Source organism: Gekko japonicus, unplaced genomic scaffold, assembly GCF_001447785.1.
Source record: "Gekko japonicus isolate JY-2015 unplaced genomic scaffold, Gekko_japonicus_V1.1 scaffold568, whole genome shotgun sequence".
Taxonomy (NCBI): Eukaryota; Metazoa; Chordata; class Lepidosauria; order Squamata; family Gekkonidae; genus Gekko; species Gekko japonicus.
In genome coordinates this window covers 219,872-247,213 of record NW_015169190.1, presented here as the reverse complement: position 1 = coordinate 247,213, position 27,342 = coordinate 219,872, and the positions used below count along the sequence as shown (strand labels likewise).

Here is a 27,342-nt window from a genome sequence, read left to right as displayed (position 1 = left end):
CTCTCTTTCACACATGCACAACCAGTGTGGGAGAGAAGCTTAAAACTCCTTTAAGTAGCACGTGAAGTTTTGGTATTCAGTTCAATGTTTGGTATCCCTAGTTCAGAAATGGATCTTAAGTATTAGGAAAGCATTGAGACTTCGGGGAATTGCTTCCTGTTAATAGCAGACAGTCAGGGGTTATATGGACTTAGGAGAAAACGGCACGGGTTCAAGACTAGCCAACGATTTTGTTGATGATTGAGCAGGGATTCACACCTGCCACTCTCAATGTTCTATCTACCACACCATGCTTACTTTACAGAGGAACAGTGCCTGCAAGCTTGCAAGAACAGGTGCTGTGCCTCCCAGGCTTATACAACATGTGATCTACAAAGCCAAACTTGGCCCACCAGTCAGATATGGTAGCCAGGATTTCAATAAACCCCTTTACGTTTCTGACCTGGAAAACGAGAAGCATCTGACAGACAGACCACAGTACATAGCAGGAAGGTTGGGTCTAGCCTGGTGTGTCACAGTCGGCCTGCTTTCCATTTTACCATTCAGCACAACCCTAAGACGAGTCTTCAGCTAAGGGGGAGACAATAAATCCATCACGGGCGGAACTGCTTGCTAGCTGTTTGTTAAAAGGGTCCACACAGTGTACAGTATCATTATTATCTTTGTTTATAGCACACTCTAAAGGGTCCACACAGTGTACAGTATCATTATTATCTTTGTTTATAGCACACTCTGGATCTCCTCTGCATTCAAAATGAGTGTTTTCAATGAGATTTTCGATCAAGGAATTGAAAGGATGCTTTTAATTAAATAAAACAAGGCAGTTATAAACAGCCCCCCCCCCCCCCACAGCAATCAGGAAGAATGAATGTTGCCCATTCTCTCTGCCCGATGCACAATGCTGCAGTCCGGTCTATGCTGATACATCAATCACAAGGTGTTATAGACTGCGATAGAAGAACACAGTGCCAAGTATCAAATATAGCAAATTAAAAAGACCTATACAGTTTTCTTTCACTTCCCCGTTTCCTTTAGCTGTTTCGGATGGTAAGGGGCAGGGGGGGAATCCCTATAACCGAAGCTCAGAACAAAAAGTAGGTTTTGTGGATCTGCACTGTGAAGCACCAGATGACGGATGGCTCAGAGTGCCTTACCTGATGCAATTTCCCCAAAGAGGGGACTGCTTTTCTACTCTCAGCTGTGGATCAAACCCACCAGTGTAGATCGTTAGAGGAGAGCAGGGCACCAGCTCAAACAATGGGCCAATGCATTTCACCCAGGACTCCGGTCTGGTTTCTCAGTCTGAGCAGCAAACACCCAGGTATTATCAGTCTGCCCTTACCTACTTCTCTGCTTACCTTCTTTCCTCCCTTTCAGCTCCCCCCTGCTCATTTACCGGCTCCCCCTACAAGCTCTCAATGCATACCAAGTCCATTTATCTGCCTTGCCTCGCCTCCTTTGGACCTCCACTCTCCGCAGGGATCTTACCTGTAATATGGTAGCTAACTTGACGGTTGACATCGGATGTGTCCTCATCCCACGTGCTGAGAACAGCAACGACTTCACCCGGTGAGTCACTCTCTTTCACAGATCCACGGTATACCTCGTGCTCAAATACAGGAGCGTTGTCGTTGATGTCCGTCACGGTGACAGAGATCAAGGTGGTCGATGAGAGGGACAGGGCTTCTCCCAGGTCTGAAGCCACCACTGTGAAGGTGAAAGTTGGGTTCTTCTCATGGTCCAGGTCTTTCAGTGTGCTGATCCAGCCGCTGTTGCTATCGATAGTGAATGTCTCAGTGATTCTGTCAGCCTCTGATTCTGCTAAGAGAGAATATGTCACTTGACCATTTGCCCCCCAGTCCGCATCGACTGCTTTGACCTGGAGAAGCTTCGTCCCTACTGGCATCCCTTCCATTATGATGGCCTCGTAGCTGGCTGTGTCAAACACAGGCTTGTTGTCATTGATGTCCAAAATTTTAATGTCCACATCCACGGTTAACACTACGTCCACTTTACCCAGCTGTATAGTTGCTGCAACTTTGAAGTGGAAGACAGGAGTTGCTTCATGATCAAGTCTCTTGTCTAGTTTTATGACACCCGTATCTCGCTCTATAAGGAAAACACCGTCCTTATTGTTTTCCGTCAGTTCACCATTCACTGTACTATAGGTGGCACCTTCATTAGGCAAAACATGCAGAACATCAATAGTACTGCCTATCAGTGTGTCTTCTGACACTGTGAAGGAATATTGCGGCTGGGAAAACGAAGGCAAGATAGTTTCGGGAGGTAACACATGGATGTACACAGGGATAAGGGAATGCCTTACAGGAATGCCCCCATCAACAGCTTTGACAAAGAAGGAGAGCACTGTGTTTTTTAGCTGGTTAAAATTCCCCTTGGTGACCATCCACCCGTTGTCTGGATCAATTTCCAGCAGATCTGCGACGGAAACTGAGGCTTCACTGTATAATGAATAGGCAATCCGTGCATTTGCACCATCATCTAAGTCGACCGCTTGCACTTGAGTGACCAGGTGACCTCGCCCAACGTCTGCTTTGACACTTGCCCTGTATTCCACTGTCATAAACTGGGGGGCATTGTCGTTCTCATCCACCACAATGACATGCACAGTACAGAAGGTCACTCTCCCACCACCATCGAGGACTCTCAACGATATGGTGATATCGCCTTCTAAAGGGATCTCCCGATCAAGTTTCTCAGTGGTGATAATCTGTCCGTTGTTATCAATTAAAAAGCGATCCTTGGCAAAATCATTCATAATTGAGTAGCTTATTTGCCCATATATGCCTGAATCTCCATCAGTTGCTTTTACGTGGATTACTTTGGTTCCAGGGGGTGCATTTTCTCGAACCTCTGCCACATAAATACTCTGCGTGAAGACAGGACTGTATAAATTAGCTCCGAGAATGTAGATATGAACCTGGGCTGTGCTTGTGAACAAACCATCAGAGACGGAGACATTCAAACTGTACATAGTTTCCATTCTCTGCTTCCGATGGTTAGAGAGGGTGATCACTCCACTCTTACTGTCCATTACAAAACTTGTACGGTCATTTCCAGACAAGATACTGTACTCCAATCGGTCAAAATCAGAGCTGTCTGCGTCAGAGGCTTGGACGCAAGTCACAAAATGACCCCGCGGAGCTAGCTCACTGACATATGATTCATATATCAACTGGTTGAAAACTGGAGGGTTGTCATTCATGTCAGTCACAAAAATGCTGACTAAAACTTCACTGCTCAGGGGTGGGAATCCATTATCCGTTGCCCTGACTTTCAAACTGCATTGCTGCATCACTTCGTGGTCCAGTAAGCGGGCTGTTAGGATCAGCCCACTTGTGCCATCTATGTGAAAATAATCTGTGCTGTTGAAAGTGTCCTGAACTATTTGATATTGAATGATTTTGTTATTCTCAGAATCTGCATCCGTGGCAACAACATGCAGGACGGGAGTGCCGATCAAAGAAGCTTCCGTCAAGGTGGCATTATATGCAAAGTGGTCAAAGATGGGAGCGTTGTCATTGACATCATTAATAATTAAGTCCACTGTGACCTCAGCTCGGGCACCAGTGAGGGCATCGCTGGCTCTCACCGTGAGCTTGAAAATAGGGTTGACTTCATAATCTAATGGGCTAATGACGCTGAGGACTCCGGTATCAAAATCAATGTTGAACTGATTATAGGGATCTCCGTCGACAATGATATAAATGATCCCTTGGCCTTCTGGGCTGGTGGCATTGATGCTTAGGACTGGGGTATGCATTTCTATGTCTTCATTTACAGAGGCTGTATAGAAGGGCTTGTCAAAAACAGGCATCGCTTTGTTAACTATTGTAATAGGCAATTCTACAGAAGCAGACAGTGATGGATTGCCTCCATCTTTAGCAATGACGATAATTAAATACTCTATGTTAGATAAGTCAGAGTTAAAGGCTGCTTTTAAGGTGACACTGCCAGTACGCCTGTCGATTTCAAAGTGCCCATAGTCCTCCTTCAGCAGGTAAGATACATCACCGTTTGCACCCTTATCTTTATCAATGGCCGTCACTCGGTATATCAGGGTCCCTGGATCAGCCTCAACTTGTACGGCAGCATAATATGGAAGCCCTATAAACACAGGGGCATTGTCATTGATGTCTTCAATGTGAACTCTGACAACCACCCTGGCAACCCGTAGGTGGTCCAGTTCACGGCTAGCCTCTACTACCAGCTCATATAATTCCTGTTCTTCTCTGTCAAATGGGATGCCGGTAGTTTGAATGACACCCAAGGTGGGTTTGATCTTGAATTTGTTCCCTGGGTTTAATATGCTATACTTCAAGGGCTCATTAAGGCGGTTTCCAACAGCATTGACCACTGCTACTTGTGTGATATTGGTGCTGTTTTCTGAGATGGATGTGGAATAAAGGCTTTGGGTAAAGTGGAGTCCACTGTCCATGGCTTCTTTGACCATTATGGTCACTACAGTAGTACTGTAGAACTTCCCATCAGACACTTTTGCTATGAGCATATAATGGTCTTTGGAAAGGCTATTGTTTTTTATAGTCAGTACCCCGGAAGTAGAATCAATTACAAAGTGTTCCATGTTACCTTCAATCAGGCTATAAGTCATTTCAGGAGGGACTTCTGAATCTGGGTCGGCAGCCTTGACTTTGAGAACCTCAACCCCAATGTAAGTTGGTAGAAGTAAGACGGTCTCAAACATAGCCTGACTGAAAACTGGAGGGTTATCATTGACATCTGTTACATCAATAGTAACCTCAACTGGACTTTCAGCAGTGAGCTGTGGGCTGCCACTGTCTCGAACGTGAACGTGAAAATGGAAATGAGCGATAGTTTCATGATCTAAGTCAGCAATGGTCCTAATGGCACCTGTGCTGGAGTCTACCGTGAAATACTTCTTAGCAGTGGACTCAACAATCTGGTAAACAAGCAAGGCATTCTGATTGCTGTCAGCATCTGTGGCTCGTATCACAAGGGGATTATTTCCTAAACTCCGGACGATGCTGTTTACTGGAGCAGCTTCACTGATGGTGCCCATATACTGCGAGGAGAGAAAGACAGGAGGGTTGTCATTTTCATCGACAACCTGGATGTTCACAGTGACATTTGATGCCATTCCCGCCATGTTCATGGCTTGCACGGTGAGCTGGTAAGAAGACATGCGCTCATAATCAAGTGGCTTTTGAGTAGTGATGACTCCCGAGTAAGGGTTTATCACAAAGGCTCCATCGATGTTACCGTCCTTGACCTCATAAACTAGTGTGGACTGGCTGATTGCAGAGACCATGATGACTGAAGTTCCATAGTCAACATTTTCATTCACTTCAGCTTGCCATTCCTTGTGCATGAATTTGGGGTGAGAGTTGTCTGACATGGTTACAGATATGCGGACTATTGCTGTGGCTGACAGCGGTGGGGAACCCTGGTCAGTCACTTTGACTGATAGAACAAATTGGCCCATCGTGGTCAGATCTGGTTCCTTCAGCACTGTGATGATGCCAAGAACTGGTTCAATCTTGAACGTATTTCCAGTGTTCCCTGAAACAGCAAAACAGGAAGGCATGTTAAAGGTGAAATTTAAAAATGCAGTCAAACTATAATACGGGGGTCTGTAGACTGGTCCAGGGACACATGATGCACGACTTGTGATCCGCTAAGTTGGAGACAGATCACCAGACTTACATTGTGGACCTCAAGGTAAATGTCAACCTAACCACCCATTTTGCAGTCCTTAGGGAGGCAGCAAAACCAGGAACTTCAAGACGCATTTGGTGGACCACAATATATGAGAAGGCTTGGCGGACCACAGCTAACTAGAACTTGACCCACATAGTGCCTGGAAAGGAAATTGTCTAGTATCCCCATACAAGTTGCTTAGAATTCCCTGCAGAATGGGTGGGATATCTGCAGAAACAAATAACTATAGAGTTGAAAATAATCTTTTAAGATCCATTCACAGGCAGTAAATTAATCCACATAAATATATGGCACAAGTTATATGATTCAACTTTTTAAAAACCAAATGGCTACATGGAAACTGTTAAAAAGTTCTATTAGTGACAGATGTCATGAGTCAGTTTCAAAATGCATTCAATAGCCATGGCTTTCCCTGAAGAACCATGGAAATTGAAGCTTAAAGAAAGTTCTGAGAATTGTGTTACATGCCCCAACTCTGCTCACAGAGCTACAACTCCCAGTGTTCCTCGGAGACGAGTCACAACGGTTTCAGTTTCATAGGGCAGGCACAAAGCAAAACCATAAAGCAATTCTTGCGCAGTAGACTTGGTATTGTGCCATCAACTTCAAACAGGGGATCACTCCCCAGCGCATATGTAGAAGACAATGGCTAAACTCTGGAGCTTGCTTGTCAAAGAACTATGTAGCTAAGGCTGTGATGCTGCACAGCTTTATTACAAAGGGTATTCTGCAGACAGCAACGAGATTTAAATCCAAGTTAACCAATTTAGGATTATGGAATATGGACAAAATAGCCATGAGAAACTAGCCACTAAATGATTCAGTACACGATCAAACCACGAGGATGATTATGAATCATTTCAAAATACTGATTCAATGCCTCAACTGGACAGTATGTGAAGTATGAATGTGGGAGTTTAAAAAAAAACTTATACACACACAATAGGGGTAATAGAGAGAGAGAGAACAGAAACTCGTGGCAGCAATATTTGTTTTTTGATCTGAATAGATAGGGACAAATCAAGTTGAATCAGTATTTGGAGAGGACACAAATAGTCTTGTATGGTTGGCTACATGAAGAACAAAATAATTAGGATTTATTGATTGGCTTTTCCCATCAAAAGCATACAATGAAGATGGGATTACAGTTACAAGGAACACAGAGCTGCCACTGAAAACAGCAGCATTATGTTGAATTCTCCACCTCCATAAAGGGCGGTAAAACTTATCCCACATCCTGCCATCATCACACAGTGTGTTCCTCTGTCCTCACTGCATAACGTTGTCTGCTGCCTGGTGATGAGGTCAGTGTGACTGTGTAACTGTTACAGAGGAAAAGAGGCGAGAACTCAACACAGGGTTGCCATTTTCAGTAGCAGGCCTGTGTTGCTTATGATGTGTAGCTCTGGATTCCATGCTCCTTCACATTAAGGGCTGAGTTCCTGGATGACAGAGAACCAGGGGTCGTTTCATAGAAAAAGAGCTAGGGGAACTTATGAGCATAACTCATTAGCATATGCCACACCCCCTGACATCACCGGAAGTGTAAAAAAAATCTGGACACACACGACTAAAACAGATAAACAAATATAAGGTCAACAGTCGTGTTAGTCTGACCCGCAATCAACAGTCATACGACTTATAAGAATTGCTGTACATGTATTGTGCTCTGAAGCATTACAATATGATACACAACTTAATAGAATATAAACCAAGGTACAGCAATTCTTATAAGTCGTATGACTGTTGATTGCGGGTCAGACTAACACGATTGTTGACCTTATATTTGTTTATCACCGGAAGTGTGTCATAAGGCCACGCCCCCTGCCATCACCGGAAGTGTGTCATAAGGCCACACCCACCACTCAGTTAGTCTTAGTCTTAAAGGTTAGTCTTAAAGGTGCTATTTGTTAGTCTTAAAGGTGCTATTTGAACTCTTGGACTATTTTGCAGCAACAGACTAACACAGCTACCTCGGGGAAGCTCCTGGATGGGGCTGGGAGTCCTTGCGGAGGCCACGTGGAGTGGCCTCGGCCTGGCAGAGGGGGAGGACGCCAACTTACCCTCCTGCTTCTTCCTCCTTCTGCAACAGAATGAGGCTGGAAGCAGGGGGCGGCCGGAAGAAGGGGCGGGGCTTCGTCGTGTGCCCCGCCCCCTGCACCTCACCTGGGGGAACTGCGATCCCCCGCGATCCCCCCTGAATTGACCTCTGCAGAGAACTGTTTCACACCTGGACCATGTTGGAAACACCTTACATGTGAGTCAACATTGCCTCTCGATCACCAGTGAGGTATTTTTTGAAATGGAACATCTGTGTGTTGGCCATGTGCTCATCACAGATGGGCCCTTTTCCCCAAATCGGATATTATTAAAGCATGAGATGATTGGTTTCTGTTTTTCAGTGCTGTGGATGCTCTAGCTGAATTTCCTGCAAAGTAAGGAACCTTGTATATAAGCTGAATCCATCGGTTAAAATTAACATCCTGGCTGCACATTCTTTCAGGGGTCACAGGAACTACAGCCTGTGAAAGCTGTATTATGCTGCAACTAGAGGCACTGGTGTGGATAATGGAACAGGGGGCATTTGCAGCTTTATCTGAAACAGAAGCTTGAAGCCTCAAATTGCAGGCAGAGAGATGGATGGAAAAGAAACCAGAGGCGGTCATGAGGAGATAAAAGTCTCATTAACGGGTTTCAAGCTTTTGTAGAATCAGTCTGGACAGAAGCCTCATGCTGTTCCACTTCCTGGTCATGGCCCCATCTCACCTCCTTCGTTATTGGAGCTGTAATACTTCCTCCCCTAATGTTGAATTTATGCTACTGCAGCAGAACCTCCTGCCACCATAGGGCTGGACTGCATATCTGGGGGCAGATCCAAAAGGGCAAAAGTGAAAGAGATAGGTTTTCACTGGAAAATTAGCTGGCAAGAAGGGGATGCTTAACCCTTTCCCCGTGTGCCACTTTTCACCTGTGGTCCCCTCCCCCAAGTTGCACTTTCCTCCATCTGGGGGTTCCATTTTAAAAGAGACTGGAGACTAAGAACCGCAGGTGAGAAGAGGCAGGCAGGGAATATTTAAAGCACTCCACTCTTGACTAGGGTTGCCAGACCCCCTGCTGGAGGCAAGGGAACCCCCACTTCTGGGGGGGTGCTTCCCTGCCTGGCCAACTGGCCAGTGGGGGGACATCCCACCCCCAACTGGCCCAAAAGGAGACGTGATGATGTCACACGGAAGTGATGTCATCATATTGTCGATGTCGTGTATGGTAAAACAGTCTACAAACCATAGAGTTTTGGCCAAAACCCAAAGCATCACCTCACCAATGGCAGCATTGTGATGACATCACTTCTGGGGGATGTCACTACGCTGTGCACGCAAAGGACGCATGGCAGAGGATCCCGGGAAGGAGCCTGGATTCCCCCTGCCGGCTGCCAGTTACAACCTGGCAACCCTACTCTTGACCTCTGTACTGCAGCTGTACTGCAGAAACCCAGATTCCTAGATATGGTTTGCTGCCATGCATCTGATTCAACACAGCCATTTTGCTAATTACCTCATCTCTGACTAGCAGCACCTGTCCAGGGTCTCAAGCAGAGATCTTTCACATCACCTAGTACATGATCCTTTTCATTTATAAACAGCTTTAAAGGGGGGTTAGATAGATTCATGGAGGGTGAATCTGTCAATGGCTACTAGCCATGGAGACTGAGGGGAACCTCCACGTTCAGAGAGACTTATCCTCTGAATCACAGAACCAGGAGGCAACATCAGGGGAAGGCCTCGGCCTCAACACCCTGTTGTTGGCCCTCCAGAGGAACTGGTTGGCCCCTGTGTGAGACAGGATGCTGGACTAGATGGACCATTGGTATGATCCTGCAGGGCCCCTCTTCTTCTGAAGGCCTCAGCCTCTATGCCCTGCTGTTGTTCATCCAGAGGAACTTCCTGGCCACTGTGTGAGACAGGATGCTGGATTAGATGGACCATTGGTCTGATCCAGCAGGACTCTGCTTATGTTTTTAACTGGGGATGCCTGGGACCTTCTGTATGCAAAGCAGATGCCCTATCTTGTTAGCCGCCTTGAGCAAGCGTGTCCGGCAAGGCGGGATACAAATAGAAACAATAAATAAATAAATAAATATCACTGGCCCATGGCATCTCCCTTTGTCAGCACCCTGATACATTATTGAATTGGGAGCACATGGATTATGCACAAACAAAAACAAGCCTGCAATTCTAACAAGTAGCAGCATGTACGTATGAGAAACCTGTGACTGTACTGGAAAACTGAGGGGTGAAACGGAAATCTAGTAAGATGCAGCAGGAGGATGAGAGGATGTATACTTTTTCATTCAAAGAGTAAATTAATTGCTGCAGGATATAGAGATGGCCACTACTTTAGCTGGCTTTTAGATGGGACCAGACAGACTTATGGAGAATAGCTATATCCACGGCAATGTCTCAAAGGAACCTCAATGTTCAAAGACAGTACACTCTGGACATCAGTGCATGAAGGACAGAACGTGGGAAGGTTTTGACCATTGTGCCAAGCTCGTAGGCCTGCTGGGATCATCTGGTTGGCCACTGTGTGAAACAAGATGCTCCAGTGGCCTGATCCAGAAGACCTCTTCTTATGTTCTACCCTGAACACAGCCTCAGACATGAGTATGTGGCCTCAGACATGAGTACCCCTCTCCCCATATGTGCCCTGGAGAGCTTTGTGCTCCGCGGATCAAGACCTGCTGGTGGTCTGTGGCCCAAGGGACGTCTGCTTAGCCTTGACCAGGGCGAGGGCATTTTCTGCTTGAGATCAGGGCCCTACGGGACTTGTTACCATTCTACAGGGCCTGCAGCGTGCACAAGGACCTCCACTCCGGGGGGGGGGGGCAGGTGTCCAGTAAACCCTCGGCCTCCCCTGCTGAAGCCACCATCTCCACATGGCCCAGGCTAAGAAGATCCAGAGACCAATGGCGCCAGCTGGAAATCTCTGTATAAGGATAAATAGTGCCTCCTGATTTAATTGATGCTGTTTTAAACTGTCTTGTCTTATACCTATATTTTATATGTATTGAAATTTTGATATGTTTTAGATATTGTGTTTGCAATCTGCCCTGAGTCCGCTTGCGGGGAGGCCGGAATATAGATTTGAATAAATAAATAAAATGAATAAATAGATAAGCCCTTCCGACATCACAAGAAAGCTAAGCACACATTTAGCAAACTGGATAAACGTACAATGGGCCATGTTTGCCCTGCCTAGGCAGCTGCCACTCAGACTATGTGTATACACTTGTTAATACATGATCCATACCAGACGGTGCATTATCAGACAAATGTGCATGATTTTACTCATATGAACACACAAAACTCTCCGTGTGCATGTGGCAAGTAGAACATGGGGGCCAAGACCTCACACAGAGGAATTAAGCATGTGGGCACGAGTGGGAAGATATAAACAATGCCACACTTTGTGTTTACTCAAGGACTTTGGGACCAATTCTGTGGGTTTTTTTAAACAAAAGGAGGAAAATGCAACTAAGAAGTAGTCTGCAGTGTTTTTAGCATTGCTCCCCAAATAACTGACACCATTTTGGGAAGCAAAATATACAGTCAGGGGTCATTTCAAGTGGGAACGGGCAGGAGCGGCGCTCCGGGAGTAACAAGCCCAGGAGCAGGGAACCCAGGCATGCTTGCCTGCCTGCCCTTTGCTTCCCCAGCCAGCCCGCCGCATCTGGGGAAGGGAAAGAAAGACATTTTAAACATGCCTGGGTTCCCTGCCCGATCTTCCAGGTGCCCCGCGGCTGGCAGGGAACCCAGGCATGCTTGCATGCCTGCCCATAGTCAGGGTGTGTGGTATATGCAAATAAGTTATGCTAATGAGTTATGCAAATGAGCTCCTGCACCTCTTTTTTATGAAATGACCCCTGTATACAGCCAATAAACGCTCCTGTTCTTTAAGTCATGTGTCATCTAGAAGACAAATGTAAAGGCCAACGAAGCCAATATTAGGTCAAATTAGGTGCTTAAATCTCCATTGATTTTTATGGGACTTGAGCACACTTCTGTCTTCCTCGCTGTCTTTTTGATTGCGCTTCTCTGGCTTCTGACTCTGTCAGGGAATTACATCATGCAGTGTCTTGTATGGGGCTCTACAGCACGGCGTTTTAGTCCTCGCATGCCAACCTGATTCTATTGAGTAGATCAGTTCTGCGTTTTCTCCTTTATCTTTGTCCAGTGCCGTGACCTGTAAAACTGCAGACCCAATGGCCGCTGACTCAAACACGGAGGCTTCGTACAAAGGGCTGGTAAAGTAGGGGCTGTGATCATTGGAATCCTCCACGTTGACAAGGACCCTGGCCAAGTTCCGGCGATAAGGAAACTCCTGGTCACGAACCTGGACGGGACACATGAGAGTGAAGTTTATGTGAAAGCACGGAAACGGTTTTGCCAAAAGCACTATTTCGGAAGAATCCATGGGTTCCCACTTGAGTGAGGAATGGAAGGAACTCTGAAGGAAGAGAAAAGACTTTAGCACAATTTCTCAGGAGCTTTTGCACCCTAGATGAAATTTAAGACAAGTTTTATACAGATAAAAAAAAAATCCCACACCTGATTCCTGTTCCTTAACATTCAGCACCCACTTCACTGCGGAACAATTTCTGCTCCGTAATTTAGGCATACAAACCAGTATCTCCTACCTGCAGGAGCACACGATAAACCAGTCTGCTTTGCTTTCAAGAGCTGAGCGTGGCAAAGAAGAGATAATCGCCCTGTTTAGCGGCTTCCTGAAGTACTTTAAAACTTCTTCTTTTAAAAATTCTTTAAGAAATCACCTCCGATTAAAAAAGAAGAGGAGGGCACGGAGAGATTGTAACACTGTTCCCGTGTTCTCCCTCAAGATGGCAAAAACCGCTTTGCAAGATTAAAAAAAAAACACGCCTTTTGTGGTACACTTCCCAAAGCCGCGGCAATAAATTAATGAATGAACATATAAAGAAAAATAAATGGTCCAGAGCACAAGGAAGAAAATTAATTACTACTTACTTGCTAAATTTTAAAGCCTATTTGCTTATCAGAAGACTAGGGAATACAGTCACCCATAAAAGGCACCCGCGGCGCCAGAGCACGGAGTTAATATTCCGCTCTTACCATTACATTCAGGATGTGCTTATCTTGAGCTTCGTGGTCTAAACGCTCGGCAGTGTACAGCACTCCTGTATTGGGATCCATTCTAAACTTCCTCATGCTGACTGAGTCGATGCTGCTGTGGATGATGTAGCTGAGCTTATGTTTCTCGTCTCTGTCAATGGCTTCCACTTGCAGTATCTCGGTATCCGGGAGGATGTCTTCGGAAATCGTTACATCGTAACTCGGATGGGAAAATTCTGGACCATTATCGTTATTGTCCAACACTTTTATCAGCACCTGCAGTTAAGGATGGTGGTGGTGGGGGGGGAAAGGATAAGAAGACGAATATGCCAAGTCACCCCAAAATGATATATGACAAAATCATGACATTTTGTTAACCACATGTGGAGTTTTAGATGATGTACACGGGGTCACCAGTTTTCTCCTCAAGACCCCCCTGTGAAACAGGTTAGGCTTGGAAAGACTGGATCCGGATTTTCTGAGAGCATCATAGTCAAGTTCTGTATGTTCTCAGTTGTGTTGGATGACAGGAGTCGGACTCATGGATATGAACTACAGCCAAGGAGGTTCTGTTTAAATTTCAGGAAGAATTTCCTAAAAGTGTGGTGTGGTTGACATTGGAGCAGTCTCACTTGTGAGGTGGTGGATTCTTTGTCATTGAGGTTTGTAAGTATCGACTGGATACCTATTTGTCAGGGACATCATATATGTCGTTCCTGCGAGGGCAGAGAGTTGGACTAGATGACCCTGGTGGTTCCTTCCAACTGTGAGATGAAATAAATAAAGTCTCCCTCATTCCAGCCCAACAAACTATCCATTAATCCACATGAGCTGTTGCCATCATCTGTGAATCATGTACAAGACTGTCGTTCCAGATTTACTGTACAGTAGCACTGTCTGACCACAGGGAATACCGAGGCTTTACTTTGACTACCCCTAAATAAAGGCATCATGTCCTCCTCTACCCTTTCTGACCATCCAGCAGTCCATCAAACAACTAGTTGACAGGTCTCTTCTGTGACATTCAGGACTCGGAGGTCTTGTCCTTGAGGTAAACTGCCTGGCCTTGATGGAGAATGTGAGCACAGCGGTAGCTCCCCCAGATCGGTGACGGAAAGGACAGGAAGGAGAAGGTTCTGCTTGATTCCTAGAAGGAGGCTCTCTTCAACTTGCTATCAACACATGCACATGTGCTAGGCGATGGAGACAAATTGCGGCCTACATGGCTCATCCTGCTCTGTTGGATAGCTAAGGTCGAAAGTCTTGGACTGATTCATGTTTCTTTGTTTTGAAAATTAACTGTGTGCCCTCCATGTAATCAATCCTCCATTTATGTGTTGCAACCACCTTTAAAAGACATCAAGGCTTGAACAGGGAACCTCAATAGTGATACCAGCAACTGAGAATTTCTCACCTGTGCAGTCTCAACCAGAAAATCCCTTTATTTGGATTTATTTCTCTCATGTGAATCAAACACTAGATTCTTTACTTCTGCGCTATTTTCTACTTCCTTGTACTGTTTTCCCCCTGTAAAATGCACCAATTTTTTTCTGTGCTATTTGTGAATCAATAAATCAGTGTCACGCATTATCAAGTAAGGGACTCTCAAGGCCTTATGGGGGGAATCTCATCCCCTGTCCTCTGGTCCTTCTCCGCACACTATCTCCTTTCTCTCCCACCACAACCCGTGCAGCTTCTCTATTTATGTTTCCCCCTCCACCTACCTTTCACAGTTTTCCAGTCTGCCTCTTTAACCTCTGGTACTTCCAACCCCCTTGTGGTTTCTCCCCTTTCTTTCCTTCCTTCCTTCCCCACCTCCAACTCTGATTTCCTTTTATTTTGCTCGTTTCCCCCCCCCCTTACTCCCACTATCCTAGCTTCATTTTCCCCACCCTCCTTAAGTTTTCTGCCAGGCCACTTCTCCACCACCCCCAACCACCTCCGTTTCCAAGTTTAACAGGCAGCCATTACGGATTACCTAGACAACCACAACTGCTCAGGCAATGCAAAATGGCTGTCGAGGCCTCGTGAGAAAATCTTGCAAGATCACATGTTCAAAAAATGTTTTAAACCCCCTCTATTTTTTTAAATTAATACTTTCCTGTAAAACTAAGGGGTTCCTCCAGGTTTGCAGAAGCATTTCCTCAGGCTCCCCCAGGTTTGCAGGAACATCTCCCATCTGTCCCTGGCTCTACTGCGTGGAGGTTTTGACCTACACTCTGGGGCCAGGCTCAGTATTAGATATATAGATATGTACAAATGCTCTACATTTTATGTATAAACATTAGGGGCGATCAGATTCCTCCAACTCCATCCGTACAGGATTCATTTTGTGCACACAAAAAGACTAATTTTGAAATCAGTTTCTATGTTTTGTTTCTGTCTTACAGAAGTGCACGGCTGCATTCTTTAAAGGTAAAGGCTTCCCTTGCTTGAAAGCCAGTCGAATCTGACTCTAGAGGGCAGTGCTCATCTCCGTTTCAAAGCCGAAGAGCCAGCGCTGTCCGAAGACGTTTCCATGGTCATGTGGCCGGCATGACTAAACACCAAGGCGCATGGAACGCTGTTACCTTCCCACCGAAGTGGTACCTATTTATCTACTTGCAATTTCTTGCTTTCGAACTGCTAGGTTGGCAGGAGCTGGGGCCAGAGATGGGAGCTCACTCTGTCATGCGGCACTCGGGTCTCGAACTGCCAAACTATAGACCTTCTGGTCTGCAGCTCAACGTCTTAACCTCTGAGCCACCGCGGCCAGTGCATTCTTTAGTATCACAGAAAAAACGGAAACCCCTTCTAGGCTTGCCAGATCTGATCGTCACACCGTCATGGGGGAGGGACTTTCCGGGAGTGGGGAGGAGTGTCGCGACATGCCTATGTAAACCAGAAGTGACACAGGCACGTCAGGGACATCGTGGTGGTGGTGGTGGGACGCTCTGGTTTCTGGGCAAAACTCTATGGCAGATTTCACTTCAAATCATAGAGTTTTGCCCCAAAACCAGACTGTCACCTCCCTGACATGCCTACATCACTTCCGGTTTCCATAGGCACATCGCAATGATTTCCAGGTTCCTGCCAGTACAAGGGGGTGATTGGGGGGGGGGGAGGGAAGAAGCACCTGAAACTGGGAGACCCCCACCTGCACCGAGGGGTCTGGCAACACTAAGTCCTTCTAGTCTATTCCATTATGAATACCCTCCCCGCTTTTCAACAAGCGAGGGATTAGTTGTTATGACTGGTAGAATATATGAAGGCAGTGGGGGAAACTGATCCCCTGCCAGCTCTAGCTCTGCTGTATTTCACGATCCGGCAACTCGCCCTTGAGGCTAGGGTCTGGAGAACATCCCGGGGCCTATCTTTTCCAATTCAACATGGCAGCACTAAATATGCAATAGGTCTACTGGGTGTTAAGCCATGAAGCAACTGCCGTACCATATGTACAAAGCAACGGCTGTTTTGTACCATGAGATGCTGGTGGATCTGTAAGCAATCAACGGAATCCATGCGTGGTGGCCATCATCACGGCTTTCACCATCCGTGGCAGCCATTTTAAAGCAGGAGAAAGCTACTGACAGCCAGCAGCTGTTTCCCCTAAGTAAGTTTATTGAGTGCGTGGTGAGCATGGGCTCTGAAAAAACCCCGGAGGAAGGGTGAAGGTAATAAAAAACCCTCCCCACACTTTTAAAATCTGTGTATGTTTGTGTGTGTGTATGTGTGTGGAGGAAGGATGAATACCAGAACGTGTTTACAGGGCTCTGTTTGAGCCCAATCTCTCACACCCACACTCTGCGCTGTTAATGGAGGAAAAGATTTACTTATATGCTATTATAACACTGTTTTACGAAAAGAGCCTGCCCTCAGAGAGGCATGAAACATTAGCTTTCCATGATGTTAGTAAGACATTTGTTGAATACTTTACCAGAAAATGCATAAACAATCCCCCCCTCCCCTTCAACTGCCTGTAATGACCCTTCCTGGGAACAGTTGAAGGCAGTTGCAATAAAATTCTGTGTAAGCTAAGACTGTTATGTGTTGTTTAGGAAGTTGGAGTTGCCTTGGGGAGGAGTCAGTTTGTGGGACTTGGTGGGGCCCTGGAATGTGAAGGAGGGAAGCAAGTGGTACCCAGATTTGTTGAGGGGTGGGGCAAATGTACAGCTGAGGGATAGATATCCGGTTCAATCCATTGTGCTAATGGTGATAAATATCTGTATCCCCATTGGGGTACTCTTACTCCAAACCCCCTCCCCAAACAAAATATTGAATTGTACAATCACTGAGAGTGAAGTGCACATTTAGGGATTTGGGTTGCTATGCTGTAAGAAACACATGTCTTTTCCAGGACATCTGTGTGTCTGAAGTCTCATTGGACGCACTTGTTTACTTGATGTCTACTTGACCTTTCAGTCCAGAAAGATCCTCACGTAGGCTTACATGGAGTGATAAGACACAGTTAATTTGGCGATGCCTCTATCTCCTCTGCCATAGTAATACTCTGGAATGGTCCCCTACCCAAGTCTGTCTGATGCATTCTCATCTCGGCCTTTCTCCGTGAAGCTCAGGGTGGCTTACATGGCTATCCCTTTCCCATTTCATCCTTGCAACAATCCTGTGAAACAGGCTAGGCTAAGAGAATGTAGCTAGCCCAAGGTTGCCAACTGAACTTTATGGCTGAGTGGAGACTTGGGAAGTGGTAGAGGGACTTGGCTCAGTGGTAGAGCGTCTGCCTGGCAGGCAGAAGGTTCAATCCCCAAATTCAATCCCCAACATCTCCAGGTTGTGTGTTTTTTTTTTTAAACCAAGTAGTAGGTCATGGGAAAGACATCTAACTCAAGCTCTGGAGACTTGCTGTCCATACGGACCTTGATGGACCAATGGTCTGATTCAGTATAAGGCAGTTAGATGTGTGTCCATGTGTGTATGTTATACTCCTAGTTTAACCATTATGCATAAGGTTGTGTCTATATGAGGGGAGAGACCTGTATCATGAGAAATTACAATATACAGCTCTTAAAACTCTGATATAAAGAGGACTAAACAAACAGAACAGTGTCCATTTTCAACTCGTTTCACCTAGAGTTAGTCTGAGATCCAAAGGGCCTTCCTTTACTGTGTGTCTACTCACACAGATAGGGGATTCTGGGGTAGATTCCAGATTTAATCCCTATTGGATCAGAAACGTAAATAATTTAGTAAATAAAACGATTATTAAAATACAGCAAACCAATTGATATATCTATTAGCCAGCCACATTAAGTGCCCTAGCGCGCATACGGACACGCGCGCACATACACACACAGGTTCTTTTTTTCCAGACAACTGGAAAGTCATTCTGAAGACGCACTGATGCTTGAGGTGCATACATTCATCTGATTTTTACTTTGGGTAAACAGGTTGTACAGGCTCTACGCGTCTTTATTGATACAAATCCTGAATATCAACTTAATGCCTACTTATTGGACTTCCCATCCTGTTGATGACATTGAATTTTGGTTTTGAAGCCACAACTGACTTATGGCAACCCCATGGGCAGGAGACATGCAGAGGCGGTTTGCCATTGCCTGACTCTGCATAGCAGTCCTGGCCTTCCTTGACGGTCTCCCATCCTAATACTAACCATGACTGACCCTGCTTAGCTTCCATGATCTGATGAGATCGGCCTACCCTGGGCTATCCAGGTCACTCTACACTGTGTGATCCACCTTGAGTCTCAGTGAGAAAGTGGGACCACAGAAAATGTAAATAAATAAACAATTATTTTTATTAATATTAATACATAAAACATCTAGCAGATTGGATCCATGGAAACGATAAAACATTTACCAGACTCGCAACCACGCACACCGGTAGAGATGAAAAGTGCCGTCAAATCACACTGACCTATGGCAACCCCATCAGGTTTTCAAGGCAAGAGAGGAACAGAGGTGGTTTTCCATTACCTGCCTCTGTGGAGCAATCCTGGACTTCCTTGATGGACCCTCCCCATCTAACCACTAACCACGGCCGACTCTACTTTGCTTCTGAGATGCAACCAGATTGGGCTCGCTCAGCCCATTCTGGTCAGGACACATCAGAACGCATCTATTTTTAACTCAAGCAGTCTCTTTTCTTATTGGAATGGACTCTGAGTTGCAGTCTGTGTACCTACTGGTTTAATGGTGTCGTCTCCCCCCCAGCCAATGGAAGGAGCCTCTTGTACCAGAGGGAGTTTCCTTCCATCAGAAGAAGATGCTGCCATTAGCACAACGGATCCACAAGATCTAATACACTGTTTCCGAAGTTCCCCAAGGGAAGGACCTTGTTAGGCAGTGCAGAAGGCTGCTTTAAGAACGGAAGAACTTATGAGCACCACTGCGCATATAGAAGCTAACACGCACCATACTCAGTCTAGAGAGTCTATTAATTTTCCTTTGTAACGACATACTCCCCAAATAATTTTTTTCTGTTCTCCATTTATAGACCCAAGTCTCTGATGCAAAAGGCCTTAAAATTTTAAGTGGCCTACTGCTCCTATTTTTACAGGAATTTAGTGCTAATTCCACGGAAATGGCCCTGCAGGAAAGAAGAAAGGGGGGAAGCCTCCCCCCCTCAGATTGAGAAGATTAATTATAGGTCTACAAGGGAAAACAAAACAAGCCTGTATTCGCTTTGTGTCATTTGCTGCCAAACGGTTACAAGAATCTGCAGTGCAATATACCATCCAGGATCACCACTCCATCAGGCAAACTATCAGTTGGAAACATAAGCACCTTTTCACACATCATCTCAGGACCACCAGGTCTCGAAAGAGGAATAACGCTTTCAATAGACTGCAACACATCCAGGAGGGAGCCGCTGGGCTCAGCGATACCAATCATTTGTAAAGTGCTCCGGAGCTGTCATTATGAAATGTGCTGCCACAAGACATGGTGACGGCTGCGAGCTTAGATGGCTTTAAAAGGAGAGTAGACAAATTCATCGAAAATGGGTGTATTGGTTACACATGAAGCTGCCTTATGGTCATCTATCAAGGTCTCTAATGTTTACTTTCAGAGGCAGTAGTTCTCCAGGGTCTCAGGTAAAGGTATTTCATATCTACTGCCTGACTGGGGCCCAGGCTAGCTAAAAGGAAGTCCTTCTTCACCCAAAGAGTGATTAACACATGGAATTCACTGCCGCAGGAGGTGGCGACGGCTACAGGCATGGATGGCTTCAAGAGGGAATTGGATAAACAATATGGAGCAGAGGTCCATCAGTGGCTATTAGCCACAAGGTATAGATAGGAACTCTCAGTCTGGGGCAAGTGATGCTCTGTATTCTTGGTGCTTGGGGGGTGGGGTGACAGTGGGAGGGCTTCTAGTGTCCTGGCCCCACTGCTGGACCTCCTGATGGCTGCTGGTATCTTTTGGCCACTGTGTGACAGAGTGTTGGACTGGATGGGCCACTGGCCTGATCCAACATTGGCTTCCCTTATGTTCTTAGGATCTCATCAGATCACGGAAGCTCACAACACAGTTTCCCATGCCTTCATTTTATCTTCGTAACCACTACCCTGTGAAATTGGTCAGGCTGAGAGACAGTTGTCGAGCCCAAGGTCACCCAATGAGCTTTCTTGTCAGAGTGGTGCTTTGAAGCTGGGTCTCTTGGATCCTAGCCTTGCCTTGGACAGCCCGGGCTAGCCTGATCTTAGAAGCTAAGCAAGGTCGGCCCTGGTTAGTACTTGGATGGGAGACCACCAAGAAAGTACAAGGTTGCTCCACAGAGGTGGCAATGGCAAGCCACCTCTGCTTGTCTCGTATTTATTTATTTATTTATGATATAGCTGTGCCACCTTCTCAGAGTTCTGCTTGTGGCCTTGGAAACTTTTTGGGGTTGCCACAAGGCAGCTGTGACTTGATGGCACTTTCTGTCACCACTGCTTGATCCTTTAACTCCAGATTTCCATGGAATGGACCTGGAATCTTCTGCACGCAATGCAGATAAGTCCACCACTGACTACTGTGATGGGCAAGCTCCTTTCTTACTCAGGCTAGGCTATACCAAGATAGTTGTTTATAAAAGATAGCTCTGGGCCTGATCTAGCAGGTCCCTATTTATATTATCCTTTTTGTTGTTTTGTTAATGCATAAAACTGCTGCATGGGTTCAACAGAACGGCCTGCAGCTCCTTATCTGAGCAACTTGTTACTTTGCCTGGTTTTCAGTCTCTGCTGCTGCCTGGAATTTCCTTCCTTCCACAAACTTCTGCTTGCATCCAAGCCCAGTTGCGACTGGTCATGTGGTATCCACTCCACAGCGTCCTCATGCAATGGAGAAGCTGGAGCTTGGGGCCATGTGACTGCAGGCGTGGTTTCCAAACTTCCAGCCTATCCCCAGTTGTACCCATGACAACTAAGAAATGGCCACATCCCCTGTCTACTCCTGATTGGCTGATGGCCATGGCTGGTCATGGTTAGATTGGGGTTTAATTGTCTGATCCCTTGGGAGAGAGACTCTCTCTGTCCCTTGTTCTGTTCGGCTCTTGCTTTCTTGGTTTCCTGTTGTTGCCTGTTATTGCACCTGGACGGCCGGTAGCCACAGTGGGGCATTTAGGGGCAGTGCCCCCTCCCTCATGGCCCACGCCCCACAACCCCCCCTGCCCGTGTCCTTTCCTGTCGTACTCATTTGCCTTGGCCGCTACAGGAGAAGGAAAGCTGGCAGGCTGGTGCAATTAATAGTTGGCAAGTATGGGCTCTCTGCTACGGTAGCAGGAAGGCCCTGCCGCTACTGTAGTACAGAGCGCATATTCACTGAATATTAATTCCTGTCCTGTAATGGCCAAAATGAACTAGTGCGGCTGGTAGGTAAGGAAAGACCTTTCTCTTCTTCGCCTGCCTGCCTACGGGATCTCTCTCCTCCCCCCCCCCCCTAAAAGCCGGGACTAGTTAAAAAGGGATTCTGGTGGCATATTGTTCTGAAATCCAGAGAGGGTAGCCTACCTCTCTGGGTTGTTGTGTAATGTATTGTAAAAGTATAGGATTCCCTCCCATTCCTGGACAGGCTTGAGGGGCAGAATCCTATACAACAGGTCAAACGTCCTCCAGCTTAAGGAGCCTTCCTCCATTCTTACAGAGCCTTCCTTGAACTTCCTGCAGCCGTCCTCCAACTTAAATGTTTCCTCCGTTGGAAGAAGAGGCACTTCTGTGGAAGGAAGTCTCCTTTAGGCTATGGTGGTGGTCAATGTGCAGCCTACTTATGGCGACCCTGCAGGGTTTCCAAGGTAAGAGATGAACACAGGAGGCCTGCCATTGCCTGACTCTGCACAGCAACCCTGGTATTCCTTGGTGGTCTCCCATCCGAATACTAACCAAGGCCGACTCTGCTTAGCTTCTGAGATCTGACAAGACTGGTCTTGCCCGGGCCATCCATGTTAAGTCATCCAGGTAAGGGCCTTTTAGGCTACAGGAAGGGTTCAAAACTTTGCTTAGTGTAGTACCACAAAAGTTGCAGATGGTTGTTTGTTGATCGTGGGATTGGGAAGCACAGGGGCTGTTGATGAGTAGACAGTTGTGCTGCTGCAATACAGCTGAACTTTTCAGTAATGCACCACCGTTCTGTTCTTGCACGCAGATGTTTGAGAAAATGTCAGGGGGAAAATGAATACTTGTGTTCTGCCAAATACCGATGTGCTCTGAAAATTACTTTGTGTTGCAGAATTCCTCCTTAATGCAGTTTATGCAAGGCTAGCCCACACAGTACAGCCTCATCTATCAAAACACACTGGAGGAACATGAGATCTGCTCTATGCAATGACAAGGTGTCTGGGATTGAAGGTGGCATAAAATCCATAATACTTGGAGGACAATCTCTCTCTCTCGGGAAGCCTAGTTTCAGCTTTGGCTGGGTGGAGATGGCAAGGCCGAAGCCATCTTAAGTGTGGCAGGCCAACTTGGGGGTGGTAAAGTTTAACGCAGAATAGAAGGAGCATAAGAATGTAACAGGAGCTCTGCTGGATCAGACCAGTGGCCCATCTAGTCCGGCATCCTGTCTCACACAGCGGGGAACCAATTAACCAGCAACAGCAACAGAGTTATCTTGTCACTTGGACTCGCGAGTAATCCTGATCTAGTTGCTTTGGGCAATCATCATATGATTGGGCGATTCTGCATTCGCTTCACATTTTCTCAACTGGGAGGAAAAAATGCAGCTCAGAACCACATTCAAATACCCCGAGGCAACGCCATACTGACTGCAAAGTCACCCCTGAACGGCCATAAATCCAGGGCTATTTTTGGGGAGGAACGCACAGGAACGGAGTTCCGGCTGGCTCCCAAGTTGGCCACGCCCAGCAGGAACTCATTAGCATAATAGGCCACACCCAACAGCAGAAACTCATTAGGATTGGCTACAATTAGGGGTGTGTGGCCTAACATGCAAAAAGCCCTGGGTTTTGACAACAAACAAGATAAAGAGAATAAGAAGGAAAAGGTAGGTGTGGCTGGATGACCACTGGTAACATGGGTGTGTGGCCTAATATGTGAATGAGCTGTGCTGTCAGGGTGTGGCCTGATATGCTAATGAGTTCCTGCTGTTGGGTATGGCCTATTATGCTAATGAGTTCCTGCTGGGCTTTTTCTACAAGAAAGGCCTGCATAAATCTATGCAGAAGGTACCATAAAATCTGATGATCCAAGGAAGTGAAAGCAGCATGCAATGCAGAGGGGAATTTCTGTTCCAAGGCAGGTTTGGTCAAACAACGGAGGGAAAAGCCAATGCAGAATCCGTCATTAGTTCTGTCCTGTTGCTGCAAAGACGTTTCTGTGCCCAATCTGTCTGGGTCTCCTTGCAGGAGTCTCATTTGGCCAGAGCTGGGCAGTGGTACACAAGTTGAATGCCCGACACCTCCCACGTTAAGGATGTACTGTGGGTTCGACTCCAGAAGTATAATTCTACATTGTATGCACGCGCCTTCCACCCACTGCCCCTTTCCCTTTTTGAGGCATGCTGAATTTGGATGCCAAGAGTTAAGACAGCAGGTATGGACTCACAGGACCGAATGAAACGCTATTAAAAAAAAAAAAAGAAGTCTTGCACACAGGAAACCTGAAGTCAGAGAGAAGAGTTCTGGACGAGACACAGAGCTGGAAGGGACCCCAAGCGTCATCTAGTCCAACCCCCTGCACAATGCAGGAAATCCACAGCTACCTCCCACCCCCCCGTCCCCCAGTGACCCCAGATCTATGCTGAGAGCCATCAATCTAACATGCTAGTTATCTATGGAAAACCTCTACTGATGGAAGGGATTTCCGTGAGAGGAACAGGACTTCCTGGCTTCCTCTCTCTCCTCCAGTTGTCCCAAATGCCCCCTGAAATGCTGATCCTGGGAAAAAGGGGAAACTCAGGAATAGCGTGAGGGGGAAGGACTACAGGTGGCCAGGGAAACTGGCGAAAATCACACCCCATTCCATTGGTGGAAATTTCCACTGGCTCCAACCCTAGGCGGAGGCCCAATGGGAACCTGCAGTCACAAGTAGTACAGTTCAAGACCCAGTTTTCCCACCTCATCTGGTGTTTCTGAGAAATAGCCGAAGAGGCCTTATTTACAGTCCGGAGGTGCCGCCTCAGTATAAAAGATTCCCTTCTCACTGCTCACTTCCTATTTCCCACAGTTAAAGCAGCCTGAAATAAAGGCTCTTTGAGTCCTTCAAGCTTATAAATTAGGCAAAGTAACACTTGCAAAAGACGTTGCCCCCAGAGAAAGGGAGGGGGGGGAGAAAATCCCTGCAACTGAAAAAGACCTGAAGGAATACAATTAAATCAAAGCAGATAAAAAAATAATAAAAATCCAGAGCTGGTCCCAATGTTGCCCATCAAAAATACCTTTGGTTTGGGCCCAAAGACATTGTAATTCAATGTGGCTGAGTACCAAGAACTGTTTTACTGAACCTCTGAAGTTAAAATAATTCTCTTGGCTAATTTCTTGGTCAGGCCATGGTGTAGGAATACGATCTTTTAAGTATGCAGGTTCATTTTGAAAGTAGGAGAGGGGAGGCCTACTGATTTATGATTTGTTACCAGGAAGAAGGAGAAGAAGAAGAAGAAGAGGAGGAGGAGGAGATTGGATTTATACCCCGCCCTTCACTACCCAAAGGAGTCTCAGAGGGGCTTACAGTCTCTTTTCCCTTCTCCTCCCCACAACAAACACCCTGTGAGGTAGGTGGGGCTGAGAGAGCTCTTTCGAGGACTGCTCTTGAGAGAACAGCTCTGGAAGAGCCACGACTGACCCAAGGTCACGACAGCAGCTGTATGTGGAGGAGTGGGGGATCAAACCAGTTTATTGTAGTGGTTAAGACTCTAATCTGGGAGAACCGGGTTTGATTCCCCACTCCTCCACTTGCACCTGGCTGGATGACCTTGGGAAAGCCATAGTTCTGTCAGAGGTGTTCTTGAAAAAGAGCAGTTTCTGTCAAGAGCTCTCTCAGCCCCAACTACCTCACAGGGTGCCTGTTGTGGGGAGGGGAAGGGAAAGGAGTTTGTAAGCTGCTCTGAGACACCTTTGGGTAGTGAAGGGCGGGGGATAAATCCAATCTCTTCTTCTTCTTCTCCTCCCAGATTAGAGTCCACACTCCTAACCACTACACGAAACTGGCTCTCTATTTGGTACAGTCTTCATTATGGTACAAACATGGCATTAGGGTTGCCAATGTCCAGGTGGGGTCTGGAGTTCTCCTGGAATTACAACTGGTTTCCAGGTGACAGAGATCAGTTCCTCTGGAGAAAATGGCTGTTTTGGGAGGTGGACTCTATAGTGTGATACCCCACCGAGGACCCCCCCCCTCTAAACCTGGTTCTCTCTTCAGTCTCCACCCCAAAATCTTCAGGGATTTTCCAACCTGGAGTTAGCAGCCCTACATAAGATATTCATTTTTAAAGAACTGCTGTATAAATGCAGAAAATTCTTGCTTTATTATTCTCTTTGTAATACATATCCATTTTGTAGAATAAAGATCCAAACTGGCAGTGCAAAGCTTGCAACACAGAAGTCTGTGATTTCCAGAACACGGTCACCGCCATGATGTCATCACCCTGTGTCCCAACATAAAGACTCTTGGGCAAGTCTAGCGGCTCCAAGGGCTCCATTCTGTACCTCATTCCTGTTATGATTAATCTTTCAGAAATTGTGAAATGGATTGAGTTGATTTTATACTGTTTCCCCAATCAGATTCTATGGAGTCTGTCTGTCTCTAGCAGCCTTAATTTTCACAGAAGTAGCCAGTTCCTTCTCTTTGGGTAAATAAGTTATCTCATTTTGTCAACCGTGAATGAAGGATTGTGGTTAAACCTAGCATGGACAGTCTAAAGATTTATTTGCAAACAGAAAAAAAAGGTTTTCACTCTGTAGAGAACGAGGAAGATGTCCATGACTAACATCTGTAGTTTATAGCCCAAGCAGGAATCAACTTAACTGACCTGGGGCCACTGGAGTTTGAATGATTCTTACACTGACTGTACTCGAATAGTGAATAGTAATCATTGGAATGCTTGCCCCTGTTAGTCTTTAGAGAAAATGATATTTAGAAAATCCAGTCACACCTTTTTACTTACAAGGCAATTAAACAGAAGTCTTGAGGCATTTCAAAGAATAATCAATATAGGCCCCGTTCACATGGAGGATTTGCCACGCTAAAGGCATGAATGGTAGGCGGATTTTTGGTGCGCGATCACACCACATCTGGGAAGCGTAGCGCACTCGTAGCCAACCCGTGGCATCCCACCGAAGATGCACAGTAAAAAAATACCTCAGAAAGTGCAATAGTATAAGGAAAACGCGCAGCAGGGGCGGGCGTCTGATCGTGGGAGCGCTAGTATCCCGTGGAGTCTGAGTCCTGTCACAAACCAGATAGTTTTCCTAAGCGCATGTGCACAAACACTAAACTGGAAGCAGTGCTGCTTCATGGATCAGCGCATGTGCACAAACACAGAACGCTTGCCGCGCGGCTTCTTTGCCAGCTCCAGCATCGCCGTGTGATCGCGAGCTTCCTGCCACAGTGCGAAGACTCGGGAGACCGTGTGATCGGGCTAACGCGCTTTATTTTGCCCCGGGGCAAACAGCCACGCCTCACCCCCGCGTTATCTGGCCCGTGTGACCGGGGCCATATATCAGCATAAGCTTTTATGAGTCCGGCCTCACTTCATCAGACGCACTGATGGTACATGGATCAGACAAAAACTTCTGTCAGAATAAATGCCGTGGTCTTTAAAGTCCCACTGGAATCCTGTTTAATTTTGCTGCAACCGACTAGCACAGCTACTCCTCTGGATTTATTTACAGGGCAAGAGCTTTCATAGGCTTTCTTCAAAGGATGAAGACAGTCAGCATCAGGCTTGGGAAATCAGCAGAATGCTCAGGCAGAACTTTAAAGAGGATTATACTTGAAGAAGACACTGGTATAAAAACAATGTTACACCCAGTAAGGTCAAAGCAAAGGAAGAAATAAACAGCAAGGAAACAAGCTGTTTCTCAT

The 27,342-nt window shown here is 46.3% G+C and overlaps 1 protein-coding gene across 1 annotated transcript in view; it reads right to left on the bottom strand.

The window, feature by feature from the left end:
• The window catches only part of FAT3 (FAT atypical cadherin 3), a gene marked incomplete at its 5' end in the record, with an annotated part of 357,302 nt that overhangs the window by 115,435 nt on the left and 214,525 nt on the right, over positions 1–27,342 (bottom strand). The window contains 3 exons of the mRNA XM_015416224.1: positions 1,489–5,562; positions 11,901–12,111; positions 12,867–13,142. Of these exons, the coding sequence (XP_015271710.1) occupies positions 1,489–5,562; positions 11,901–12,111; positions 12,867–13,142 (4,561 nt within the window). The remainder of the gene's footprint in view (positions 1–1,488; positions 5,563–11,900; positions 12,112–12,866; positions 13,143–27,342) is intronic.